This window comes from Mus caroli, unplaced genomic scaffold (assembly GCF_978045245.1).
Source record: "Mus caroli unplaced genomic scaffold, Mus_caroli_1 scaffold_11, whole genome shotgun sequence".
In the NCBI taxonomy this organism is placed as follows: domain Eukaryota; kingdom Metazoa; phylum Chordata; class Mammalia; order Rodentia; family Muridae; genus Mus; species Mus caroli.
Window position 1 is genome coordinate 110331798 of NW_028227266.1, and position 13878 is coordinate 110345675.

The window sequence follows — 13878 nt, forward strand, 5'->3', positions numbered from 1 at the left end:
TGAAGGGCACCAGGCTTCTGGTGGAGGATGCCAGCTGCTGCCTTGGTTCCAACCATATTCCAAACTAATTCTCCCTCCACCTGGCCCTGTTTGCCTTTGCTTTAGGTAAGGCCCCTCCATCATGGCCACTCCCCACATTGACCTTCTTGCATTTAACTCTCTGAAGCTCAGAGCTGGTCTGTGGGTCCCCTGAACCTGGGCCTCCAGCTCTCATTCCTTTTCCCAGGGACATTGTACCTGTAGGGGTGGGGGTGGGGGTCTTACCCACGATCATGTGGTTGCAGACATCACAGAAGGTGGGCTTCTTAAAGACATGCTCCTGAAAGGCGTGGACCTTGCTGTTGCTGCCGGGGTGCAGGCCAGCCTTGATGGGCATGGACGCTGGGCTTCCAGGGATGGGTATTGGGCTGGGGCCTGGGCTGGCCTTGGCCAGCAGGTCTGCTTGCGGTTTCACATCACTGTTGGTTCTTGGGAAGAAGTTGTCAGCACTTTTGCTCCGCAAGCTCTTGGTCTTGAAAGAAAGTGACCGTTTTAGTTTCTGGAGCTGCAAGGCAATGACAGGACAGCCTCTCTTATGATGGGTCCTGTGACTCCTGTGGGGGATGCAGCCAGCTTTGCCCTAGATCCCATGTATACCTTAACCTGGGAGGTTCTGCCAGGCCCCAAGACGGGCAGTCCAAGGCTGGTAGATACCTGAAATGGGACTCAGTAGTTCACCCTGTGTCCCATGAGCTAGTGAGCAGGGAGAGGCTCCACATGACCCATTCCACCATCTTCCTTCCCAGCCTTGCTTTCTTAGGCCCCACCAATGTGCTGCCTGAAGTCCCAGGACACAAGTCTCAGGACCCTGGGATTTTGACCTTTTGTCTTGAGTTTTCATAGTTGGACGTGAGGTATGAACTCCTGGGTACCAAGGCTGTGTGTAATACTGTCTTCTCTCTCCTATGGCAAGTCAGTAGTTATTTGGCTCTAAGGACAGTGAAGTATACAATGTCTCCCTCTGACTTGACATTAATCTGGCTAAATGGTCTCCAGGACACAAACCAGAAGCTTGCTAGTCTGTTTGTACCTGAAACATGTGGAAAGAAGCATGGACTGTGTGTAAGACATGCCTGTATGCCCACGTGGTATGTGTGTGTGTAGTATATGCATGTGAATAGTGTATGTACATGTGTATTTGTACATGTATGTGTGTTATATATGTGGTATATATATATATGTATATATATATATGCACATGCCTGGGTGTATGTGGTATGAGGGACTGTGAGGTATATGTGTGGTATATGTTTATGTATGTGGTGTGTGTTTAGGACTTAGTATTTCAAAAGCCTTGCTTAGCTCTCCTGGCCCTTCAGGTGTCCTTGCCCTGGTTTTCAGCTTCAGTAAAGTAGATCATTTCTTTCTTTCCTACGGACTTATGGTGAGACACCACATGGATTTGGAAGGGTGCTCACAGGACTTGAGTCCAGTCTGCATTGTTAATCTGACCATGCGGGAGGGAACTTCTGGACGTACAGATGTGAGCGCAGGAGCTTTGTGCTTAAAATCCTCTGAGGACTTCCCTTCTTCTTAGGCATAAAGACCAGCTTTGGCTGAATGTGGTACTGCAGGCCTAGACCCCTAGCTACTCAAGAGGCTGCAACTCTCGGATCACAAGGCCTGCAGAGTGAGTTTGGGTCAGCTTTGGCAAGTCCACGTCTCGAAAATTAAATAGTGAGAAAACAAGGCTGAAGATACAGCTCAGTGGTAGAGTGCCTGCCTGCATAGGTAAAACGCTAGGCTCAGTCCCTGCACTAAACAGACAAAGGGTCCAACTCCTGCTGCTCAGACTCCTGGGCCCTCGGCACTGATCACAGTCTGCACCAACCTTGGCTTTGCTCAGTCTTGCCAGCTAACGTGGTTCTTGAAAAATCTCACAAGCATTTCATTATCAGCCCTTAGCACCCGTCTTTCTGCCACCCAGCTAGAAGGAGTAAACAATGAACTAGCTGTATGGCTTTCAGGGGTTCATCAGCTTTGAGGTGGGCTCCTTTGGTTAAGTATTCATCTGGAGCCATTCTTGCTGTAGGCTATGCATGAAGGTACCCTGTGCTGACTGGAGTCTCCACACAGTGGGGCCAGGCTCTCCAAGGACAGTGAAGAAGAGCTGGTGGGGCAGTGTCAAGCCTGTCACCTCCCTCTCCACCTCTATCTATCTTGACCTCAGAGGACAAGGAAGCCACTGCGGTCACAGAGCTGAGGTTCAGGCATAGCACAAGAAGTGTGTTCTTCTCACCTCTCAATGGTCTTGCCAATTTTCAGCGTGCTTTTGCAATAGACTGAACTCAGGTCATCTGGAACAGCAGCAAGTGCTCTTAACCACTGACTGAATAGAGTCTATTTTCCACTCTGTGAACTTGCTGGCTGGAGGATTTGTCTGGTTTTAGGGATACAGATGAGACGAGATCTCATATTATAGCCTAAGCTGGCTTCGAACTTACGACACAGCCCAGATCGTCCACAGACTTACAAGATATCCTCTTCCCTCAGCCCGCTGCTGAGAGTTCAGATGTGAGCCACCAGGCATTTGAACTTTTATTTCATTTTAATGTCAGGCTGATGAGTGGGAATTAGCAAATAAAAGGCACTTGTTATGAAGCCCAGAGACCTGAGGTCCATGCCTGGGACCCAGGGGATGGGAGAACTGACTCGCACAAGTTGTACTGTGACCACCAGCTGTGTGCTGTGGTGCACATGTACATACACAAGTGCAATTATAGTCTAAAGAATTAGCTATGTATTCATTGAACATTGTACTATCAGATAAGGACATTGCATAAATGTATGTTATTGGTTCAACACATCCTCAAAACTAAGTTACATGTTTATTATGTATTCTAGATGTCTGGCAACAGAGGAACAGATGAGGAATGTGAGTATATATGCATATGTATATGTATATGTATATATATATATATATATATATATATATTCTTTTTGGTCATAAAAATGAAAGTTATGTTATTTGAAAGAAAATGATGTAACTGGAGAGAGTAATTTAGTAGTTAAGTAAATTAACCCAGTCTCAGAAAGAGAAATATCATGTTTTCTTTTACTTGGGATTTTTAGATTTTTATACAGAAGCATAAGAATCACGTATGTATGTATGTATGTATGTATGTATGTATGTATGTATGTATGCATGTGTGTATGACAAGTGTATGAGCAAGGCCAATAGGGAACAAAGAGAACTAATGAGAGAGAAGACTGTATTGGTGTGAAGGAAAAGAGCTCTAAGCCCATTTGAAGGCAGGACCCTGTGGCTCCTTTGGAAGCCTGCCAAATGCTTTCAAGACCAAATGTATGATAACCTGAGGGATTGTGCAAGACAAGGCTCCTTTACCCAGGGAGTTCACTGACCTGAGCCATACCACCTCCTGCAAGACAAAAGGGGACTCTAGTGGAGACTACAACTTCCCAGCCAAGTTCCATGCAGATTATGCACCCTGCTCCCCACCAGAAATATGACTGTAGTTGATGCTATTAAGTTGCACATCTGCTGTGCTGTGCTTACAGGACAGTGTATAACCAACACAGGAGCGTAGGCCAGGAAGGTGTTATTGGAGCCTCCGAGAAATGAAGGAGATCAAGTAACCAGGTCAAACAGCTCATGAAAAGCGGGTTCAAGGTTAGCCTGCCTTCTGCTGACCTCAGGCTCATTCCTTTCTTGGTCAGTGAGTCTCCAGGTGTTGGTTAAGAGTGGAAGTTACCCCAGGTCTCAGGAACACGGAGCCTCTAATGGTCAGTGAGAATGGAGAAAGACTGTGATCGCCAGAAGTTTACACAGAAGTTGGTGCCTTCCTCCCTTGCCCTGGTGTGTGTGGGTGGACACCGTGTCAGGCAAGGGGGTCTGCCTGCTTCTAGAGCCAGAGATTTTGTTGGAAGGCAATGGGACATTTCTTATTGAAATGGACTGCTTGAAAGACACGCCTACCTGGATGAGGGAGAGAGACCCTCATCACCCCTTCCCCCCTCATCACGTGCCCCAGGTAGGAGACCTGGCACTGGGGTCATAAGAGCAGGAGAGAGAGCCCTGCCCTTCACTACCTACAGGACTCAGGAGAGCAGGATCCTGCACCTTGTCTGGGGAGTACAGTAGAGCTGATTGACCCTGGTGTGTGTGTGTGTGTGTGTGTGTGTGTATGTGTGTTTGTGTGTGAAAAGACCTGAGTGGAGGAGGCCTGAGGGTTTGAGCATGGGAGAGCTAGCCTCGACATTTGTCCACCATTCAGTGATATGGATGAGGGAGAGATGCCATGCACCCTCCCCCTACTCCTTGTCACCTATAGCAGGCAGGAGAGCCAGAGGTCATCAGAGCGAGAGAGCAGACCCTGTACCTCACTTAGGTAACACAGTATAGCTGAACTTGATTGCTGGGGGCACAGGTGAGCCAGCCCAAGGGTGTGGCGATGGGAGAGCTGGGCCCTCAACTTGTCTGCAAGGAAGATGTGCATTTCCTCACTCTTGCCCCTTTCCACCTACAGCTGGCCTAGTGGCCTTGAGAGTGGAGACCTGGTCATATCCTTCACCTTCTGCTACACTCAGGAAAGCATGTCCTGGACCTTGAAGGGTAAAGCTAGCCCTGGTTGCAGGGGCTGCTGATGAGCTGACCTCAAAGGTGTGAGAGTCAGAGAGCTGACAGGATGACCAGCTCAGGTACCCCTCAGGCTCAGATCCAGAGCTTTGAATTGACCTATCCCAATATCTCCCCTATCAAGGAACTGCTACAGGAGCTTTGTGATCAAGGGCAACAACAGGATACCTGAGAAGAGTCTCAGTGAGATTTCAGTATTTATTGAGTGGCAGAAGCCAGAGGCTTCCAACCAGACCAACGAGTCCTCACAATAAGCATTAACAAGCAAAAACATGTGGACAAAAGGGTAGATTATGGGACACACTGCGACACACTGTAGTTTCCACAATGAGGTTATTTTTCTTCTTTGTTTGTGGGGGAAGTTGCAAGGATGGAGGATAGGTATAAGGGGGGTTGAGTAGGATTTGGGAGCGTCATGTGAAATTCACAAAGAACTAATGAAAAGTTCTACAAAGCACTTTCTCCGTACAACCTTAAAGGAGCCAAGACCAGAAAGAAAGATACACAATGAGGAAACACAAGCAGAATTTGATAGGCACATAGGTCAAAAATGATCAACTCCTATGCATAACCACTGAGGTAAGTTCTATTTAAAATAATATTCCTTTTAAAATAAAAGAATTAAAAGATATTTTCATGTGTTGTGTGAGTCTACACTACCTGTGTGCAGGTAACCCCAGAGGATAAAGAAGGTGTCGTGTCCCCTGGAGATGGAGTCATAGGTAATTATGAGCAGCCTAACACAGGTGCTAGGAACCAAATTCAGGTCCTCTGGAAGAGCAGCAAGTGCTCTTAACCACCCAACCATACAGTTTGCTCCCACAAATATTTGGAAGTATCTTCTTATGTGTGGGACATGACCCATACCTCAGTGCTTAACATTTCAGGAAACTTTATCCATGTATGTACTCATTTGGTGATTGTAGTCAAATGCTGGGTCTTGTTCATAGCAGTCTGCCACCTAGCTATATCCTCAGTCTCTCATCTTAGAAAACCTTGCAGGGAGGGCATCATTTATCCCTTCGCTCACTGAACAACTCACTAATGAATATCCATTTGCATGCTACTAGGAGCCATTAATAGTGCTCAGTTTTGGTGACCGAGCAGTGAAAAATGTTCAACAGTGAGACTGAACTTCCTAAGGTTTGACGTCTAATAGTCAGAGGAAAATAAAGAATAAAAGGCAACATACTTGGGTGAACACATATGTTACAAAGGGAAATAGCAAGAGATATAGGCTTTCAAAGGTCACAAGCAGGCTTATTTGACAGGTGACATTTGAGCAGAGATGTGAAGAAAGTGGTGGATGGGTGATGTTATAGGGGAGCATTGTGGTGAGTGGCAATAACTAGCCTCAAGACATTGCTGGGAGCTGGGCAACCAGCAGAAGAGCATTGTGGGTCATCAGAAATCTAGCAGCAATGGTCCTGGTGAGAAACCAAAACTTCCCGCAGCAACCAATGAAGATGCGGCAAGGGTAGGAATCCCAAGTCAGCTCAGGTTGGGGCTTCCTTGCTGGTCGTGGTAAGGGCTGAGGAATTTATCCTAAGGGCAATGGTTCAGAGCCAGGAGGTGATGAGGGCAGACATTTATTGGACGGGCTGCTCTAGGGAGTGTTTGAGAAACAGATGGTTAGGAGGCAAGATTGAGGTAAGGAGACCTGCTGGGAGATGCCTGTAAAAAGTAGCCGGCAGAGAGGTGATTCTGACAGGCCTGGTAAGACACGCACGCCTGGATTCCAGGCGCATTGGGAAAGTGAACCCAGGAGTTTGTTGAAGGGTAAGAGGATGTGAATCAATTGCTTTAAGATTTCTGATGGGTGCAACTGAGTGAACAGAGGCACGCCCTTTTACTAGAAGAGCATCAGAGAAGACATGTTGTCATGGAGACCAGAGGTCTGAGATGCTCATTTAAAATTCGGGGGGACTGAAAATGTTGGTAAGTAGATACATGATGCTGGCATTCAGGAGAAAGGTCTGAGATGGAGAGTGAGTGGGGAGGCGTGGAGATGCGGACAGAAAGCAGGGCCACGAGACCAAAGGAAATCATTATATATGTCATGAGCAGACCCGTGAGAGACACTGCCCGAGGACAGAGCCCAGGACAGTGCAAATGTAGATGAGAAGAAGACTCATGTTTGAGAAGCTGCCAAGGAAGGGGACCTAGAGAAAGGGGTATTATGGAAGCTAAAGGCAGGGAATGACTGGGAGAAGGATGAAAAGCCAATGGAGTCAAATGTATTCCAACCCCAATTTAAGTCACATGAGGTTTAAGGCTCTGCAAAAGGTAGTCTTTAAGAGATAGCAGAACAACAGAATTTGTGAAGCTCTGAGTGCGTGATAACAAGGTTTTGAGAAAGAATGTCCAGAGAGGAGGACGTAGATGTTGGTGGGAGGCCAAAGAGAGTTTCTCTGAGTTTGCCTTGATGCAGATTAGTAAAGATCATAGCTGGAGGAGGCTGTAACATCTTAGCATTTGTTTGTGGAGAATTTTGTTTAAATGGTAGTTACTTTCAAGCTGCTTTTAATCTGATGGTGCCTTACAGGTCTGGCTGTTAAGCTCTACCCTTGAGAAGGGGTGGGTGTAATGTACAAGACTTGGGCAGCTAGCAGAAGGATACAAGCAAGCCAGTAGGGCTGGTGCTTATTGAATACAAATCTTTCATGTGTGTGCTGTCTGTGAGGGTGTGGTTTATGTGTGTGCAGGTACATGTGAAGGCCAGAGAACACCAGATATGTTGTTCTTCAGGTGCCATCGACCTCATTTTTTGAGACAGGAAGTAGTATAAGATGTTTAGGCAGTATCTTCTGGGATCCACCTGTTTCCTTTCCACAGTACTGGAATTGCCAGTCATCTATGACCATGACTGGCATTTATTTTTAACATGGTTTCTGGACACTTGCAAGCATGATACTGTCTGAGCCTCCTCTAGACCGGGATACAGATCTTTCGATTGTTCAGAACACTAGAGAAACCAGGAGGGAGAGGGAAGAGGTGTCAAGAACTGGACGAGAAAGACTAGCTTATAGATGGAAGAAGCTGATGCACTGTGGAGCAATGTACAGTGGTGAGCAGGATGCTAGGAAGGCACAGATCATCTGTTCTAGATCACTACCTATCTTACAGATGAGAAACCAGAGACACGGCGTGTGGTAGTTTGAATATGCTTGACCCAGGGAGTGGCACTATTAGAAGGTGTGGCCTTATTGGAGGAAGGCTTTGAGAGGTGGGCTTTGAGACCCAACTCCTAGCTGCCTGGATGTTAAGTCTTCTCCTGTTTATCTTCAGAACAAGATGTAGAACTCTCAGCTCCTTCAGCACCATGTCTACCTGAATGCTGCCATGATCCTGCCTTGATGAAAATAGACTAAACCTTAGAACGAGTAAGCCAGCTCCAATTAAATGTTGTCCTTTATAAGAGTTGTCTTGGTTATGGTGTCTCTTCACAGCAATGGAAACTCTCACTAAGACACATGGCAAACTCTAGTAAGCTACAGAATGACGCTCCAGATATAAGTCTCTGACCTCAAAGCCCCGCAAAGCCAAATGAACTTTGGTGAGAAAGTAACCCACCTTCAAGCTCCTCTTAGAAAAATCTCTCAGCTTTTTATGATTTGTCACCTTGGTACCAGCTGGGATTTTAGCAGTGATCTACACAGCTACCATGTTGGTGCCACTTAGGTGGCAGTTCATTAGGAAGCACAGACATTGGGCATCCTGAGAGCACATGGAGAATTTAGCCTGAAGACGACCTTAATGCAGACATGTTGATTCACCCGTTGGTGAATTTGCAGTTGAGATGAAGCTAAGTAACCAGCATGTGCTTGGTCTTCCAAGCAGAACCTCAAGTCCGAACTCTGTGGGAAACCAGTCTGCCCGCACAGGCAGCAGCCTGCGAGGCATACAGTTCCTGTGGGCACTCAGAGCGTATTTTCCTGCTTGTTGATGCTAAACCATCAGTTACCTTTACAAACACCGTCTCAGCTATCTAAAACAGCGTCAGTACCACACCGGCTTCATATCAGGACTCAGATGAGGTCATCAGAGAACCGTTGACAAGCAAATATCTCATCCTGAATTTTCCTATGTGATCTACATCTTTGATTTGGTAAAGGAACATGCTTTTCCTCTTGACATTTTATGTCCTCTAAAATAGTTTACATCTTCTTGTTGAAATAGTCAGCTTTTTTTTTGCCTGTAAAGATATGATTAAATTAATTGATGATCTAAGCATGAAGGGAATAGGTTACTTGGCAAGCATAGACAGATGATCAACCCCTGCCCACGTGCATTCCCTCTGAGACACACTCCCCTTCACCCTCCATCAACCATGTGGACAACTAACTGAATCTATTTCTAGTTTAGCTGAGGCTGTGGTTTGTCAGAGTATTTCCCAGACACACCCAAGGCTAGTGGGCAGACACAGTATGCTCTGACTTTGGGAAAGTACAGGGCCTATGATGAACGTGCCAATTTTCATGCTGAGTTTTTAATTCTTGCATTGGATTTCTTTGTGTGTGTGTGTGTGTTTTGTGTGCATGCATGTTCATGCACACATGCACATATATTTGTGTGCACATAAAAGCCAGGCCTTGGGTGCTTTCCTCAATTATTTTCCACTTCAGTTTTTGAGCCAGGCTCTTTGACTGGATGCAAAGCTCACTGATTGGCTGGCTACCTGGCTAGTTCTTGGGATCTCCCTTCCTCTGCTTCCTCCTTGCTGGAATTACAGCACTATGCCTGCCTTTTTAGGTGGGTGCTGAGGACTAGAATTCAGGCCCTTATGCTTATATGGCAAGCACTTTATTGACTGAGCCATCTCCCTGATCCATGTCTGATTTCTTTCATTGCAAGCACAATTCATTCTGGGTTAGATTCACAAGAGTTTAGACAGTGATTTAAAGGTCAAAAAATTTCCCCCAGTTGTATTAATGAATAGCCTATAAAGCAACATGTATTAAGCAGGACCAATTCCATATTCTACTCCCAATAGCTGCATGGTTGAAGGAAGTCCCTGAAGCCTCGTGGCTTGAGTCCCAGTAGGAATGGGGAAGATTAACTTCATGCTTCCAAATTTTCTCACAGCCCTGACACTGCAGAGCATTGTGAAGAAAAAAAAAAAGACCAAAGTCCAGTCTTCAGCTGTGTAGGGTGTATTTGTACAGACAAGCAGCAACACTGAGAACACTTGGAGATGACAGAAGACCACACCTTGATGTCACAAAGTAGTAAGAAGACTATGACTGCTGCCTAGTCAAAACTGTCAGAGAAAGGAGGCGCTGGGAGAGCGGGAAGAGTCAGAAACATTCTTTCCAACCCCCTAAAATGAATTAAGCTTTACTTTTGAAACAGGATCGCATATTAAAGCCTAGGTTAGTCTTAAACTTACAATGAAGCAAGGATAACCTTGAACTTCTGTCTTTGTTATGGGATACAAGAGCCACAGTATCCTCTCCCTTTGGATGGACTCATTCCTCTAACTTTGTTTCTAGTCACTGTCTCTGTCTCAGACACATGGACACAGTAATAGCACCACACCAGAGATTTCCAAAGATGTCCACGTCGTCGTTTTTTTCTGCAATGACTCCTGGGTATGCTATCAGCATAGTAATACATTGTCCTGAGTATGATGTCAGCAGAGTCATATATTGTCTCCTAAGTATGATGTCGTCAGGGTCATGCACGATACATTTAGAGACTCCTCCTTGGAAAGAGAGTCTGTGTGCTGAGAAAAAAATGAGGTGAGAAGCCACTAGCAGTGAGGGAGGGTATAAGTTCAGGGACTAGTCTCAGTATAAGGAAATAGTCTGAGGTTCCACTGGGTCCTGAGAGGAGAGGGGTTTACAGCATTAGATGCCAGTTGCTCATGTGTAAGTAAATAGAGCCGTGAGGGAGCTGGGCTGGGGAGGGTAAAAGGAAGCAAACTTAGTAGTGGTTGGAGCAAAGAAATTGAGCTTAATCTATTTCCAGATGGAGTGTGTACTGTAAACTTGCCCCCCCCCTTTTAAACTCAGAAAATCATTAGCAATGTTCACTTTGGTCTTTGAGGTATAGACATGAGGGTTCATTATTAGCCCAAAGGAAGGCTTGCCCGAAGTCATCTGATGTAGAATGAATGTTTCCATGACTCTTATCATCCTTGGAGTCTTACCAGGGTCAGTTCGGTCTAAAAGGCACAGAGGATGAATGGTAATTATGGCTGTTGATCCACATGGCCTATCAAGGCCATTCAAGCCAAGCTGTGAGATACTGTGGCCACTAAGCCCCACTATATTTGGTCATATTTAATCTCTTCTGCTTCACATGCTGTTGTTGCTAAGGGAAACTGAGGAGGGCTCAATTTTGGGACCAATCATTTTTCTTCAAGAGCAAAGAAAAGGGCTTGACTCTTGATAGACGTTGACTGTGTGAATCACGGAAAAAGCCTTCTCAAAAGCATACAAGATGTTTAGACCATGAGCTATTCAAGAATTTGATTCACAGAAGCCACTGATTAAATAACCAGAGGACTACAGAATAAACAAATACACTATGCACAAAGCTAAGCTTTGTTTGTTAAGCACTGCTTTGTAAACAGTAGGGACTGATCACAGTCTGAATTGTCTTCCCTAAGTCATACACTGAGGGTTTAACACTCCACCCTGTACCTCCGAATGTGACTATGTTTGGAGATCTGGCTTTTACAGAGGTAATGAAAGTCAAAACAAGACCATTACAATATGCTGTAACCTAATCTGACTGGTGCTCTCACCAGAAGAGGACATTTCGGGGGATGGGGAGATGACGAGTGGAGAAATTTTTGCTGTACAGGCACTGGTGTCCAAGTTCCCATCTCCACATAAGAGCTGGGTGCAGACTCACACATTTGTAATGCCAGCACTTGGAGAACAGAGATAGGCAGGCCAGTGGAGCTCAATGGCTAGCTTTATGCTGAATTGGTGAGTCCTAGGTTTAGTGAGAGACCCTGTCTCCAAATATAAGGGAGTGAGTGACAGAGGAACAGAGGAAGGTATCCAACATTGACCCATGACCTCTATGCACATGAATGGCTCATATCCACCCTCATCCAACACCCCCACATGCACACATGCATGCATGCACATGCACTCACCCACACATGCACACATGAAAAATAATGCACATAGACACAGGAAGGCATGACCAGGTGAGGACACAGAGAAGGAGCTCTCTGAAAAGCCAGGAGAGGGAAGCCTCAGAACATTATATGTGGATTAGGATTCCCCAGCCCCTAGAATGAAGAAAAAAACTAACCCTATTATTTATGCTATCCAATCTGTGGCATTTTGATTACAGCAACTGTAACAAACTAACAGTCCTCAATAAAAGCTTGCCAAGGGACAGCACTGTGTTCCTAGAGTGATGCCTATCTATCAGAGAGAGCTGCACCAAGGTGGCTCCTGTTCTGGTCCTGGTAATGTCTACCACACATTCACCCAGAGTACAGCCTACTAGGTAACATGAACCCGGAGGCTGGCTTAGGCATGTCTATGACCATGGCTTCTGGAGATGTCTATAATTTCACCGTAAAGCTCAGTATCCCATGTCACCAGGCAACCATGTCCTGAGCACTACACTACCAGGGCAAATTCTGTTCACTCTCACCTTATACTAAGTGCACAGGACTCTCCTTTATCCCTTTATCCTTACCTATAGAAGAGTTTTTGCCAGGGGACTGGTACTTTGTTTAACTTAGATTTCCCAGATTTGCTGGGAGGGCGACCACAGAGTTATCTAAACAGTGTCCTTGCTTACAGGACCCCAAGTCTTCCTTTCTGCCAACTTTAACTCCATTCTTTGCCAGGAACTTTGGCCAACCTCCTGTCTTCTCTCCAAACCACATAACTCTGTACCTGTGGTGTGTTGCTTGCCCTGCCTTGCCTCTGTACCACATCTTGGCAAGCTATGTTATAATACCACTGCCCTGTGGATTAGAAGGAAACAGAGAAAATGGTTTCTCCTGACCACGAGGCCTAAAGCCAAAAGGTTTCATCAGCCCCAGTCTAAGGGGGTGGTGGATGTGAAGCACATGTTTAAGTGTACGCAGACTGAGGAACCCCAGTGGCAGACAGGCAAGACCGAAGGAGAGGCTCGATCTAGGATATACCTTGGAGGTGGTTCAAGGACTTGGAAGGGACATTTTTCAGGGTACGTATGTCAGCTGTGATAAATAGAGTGCTGCTCTGAGCAGCTTCCCACATAGTCTCACCGTGCTCAGGCTGCATCCGGCTGGCACAGAAACCAGCCTAGAAGAACATGTGACTCACTCTGGTCTACCTTATGTGTCTTCTGGGATGGCCCTGAGACCTGAGCAAGGCTTGGAATGGGAGCTTGGTGGTCTATGGTGTGGTTGGTTGCTTACAGGAAAAGGTCCCTGAACCTTGTGCTGATAGTGTGTCCTTGAAAGCAATGTCCTTCCTCGAGTTCTTGTCATTTGGACTGGGAATAGCCAGTCCAGCATTTCACTCAGTTCATCAGGCCTCGGGTTCTGAAGTTACCCATGATTACCTGCTTCTGTTCTATCCTGTCCAGTGACCCACACATCTATCTGGATCTCTTTAAAAATCTATGCAGAATCCATCCACTTGGCAGATTTCCAATGCCATCATGTGGGTCCCCTCTGACACCCACCTCACTTGAACCACTTCCCTTCTCCAGGGTCCTCTGCCCATGTCCAGGAATTACATTCTGTTTTCACCCTACTTCCTGAAAAGAAGCCCCCAGTGATTTTCTAAGATGGAGGCCTGATAACAGTTCCTTACCCTAGGTACTGTCCCACCAGATACCCCTTCAGTGCCCAGCAAGGCCTGGCTGGAACTGAGGATTGGCTATCCCAATCACTCTTGTTCTTCCTTCTTTTCATGCCTTTGACTCTGGTCAGCTAATCCAAGAGTGCTGCTGCCTGGGCCTCTGCTGCCCCTGCCCAGGCCTCTGCTCCTCCTGAATAGGCTTTCTCATTTCCCAGTCTCTTCAGATCTAAGCCCTAGCTCTGTTCTACTTGTCTTATCAGAGTGGTTTTTTTTTAATTATATATATTTTATTTTAGCTGTTTATTTTAAAGAGTTTTAAGCTCATGGAACATTGGCAAGAATAACCGAGGAGTACAGATCTCCCCTTTAGCAAGACCGAACAGTTGTTAATGATTTCCCAATGTTTGCTTTCCTTATTCTTTCTTCTGGCCCATCGATAAGGATTATAATAATGATTGCCATTGCTATTGTTTT

At 45.9% G+C, this 13878-nt stretch overlaps 1 protein-coding gene across 4 annotated transcripts in view; it reads right to left on the bottom strand.

Moving 5' to 3' along the window:
* The window catches only part of Stac (SH3 and cysteine rich domain), a 124944-nt gene that overhangs the window by 70026 nt on the left and 41040 nt on the right, over window positions 1-13878 (bottom strand). Inside the window, exon 2 of one of the 4 annotated variants that reach the window (XM_085828091.1) lies at window positions 265-511. The exons of 2 other annotated variants lie outside the window; for them this stretch is intronic. In XM_085828091.1, the coding sequence (XP_085684217.1) occupies window positions 265-511 (247 nt within the window). Of the gene's footprint in view, window positions 1-264; window positions 545-13878 lie in introns of all 4 variants that reach the window. One more of the 4 variants, XM_021172828.2, reaches the window with a different exon arrangement.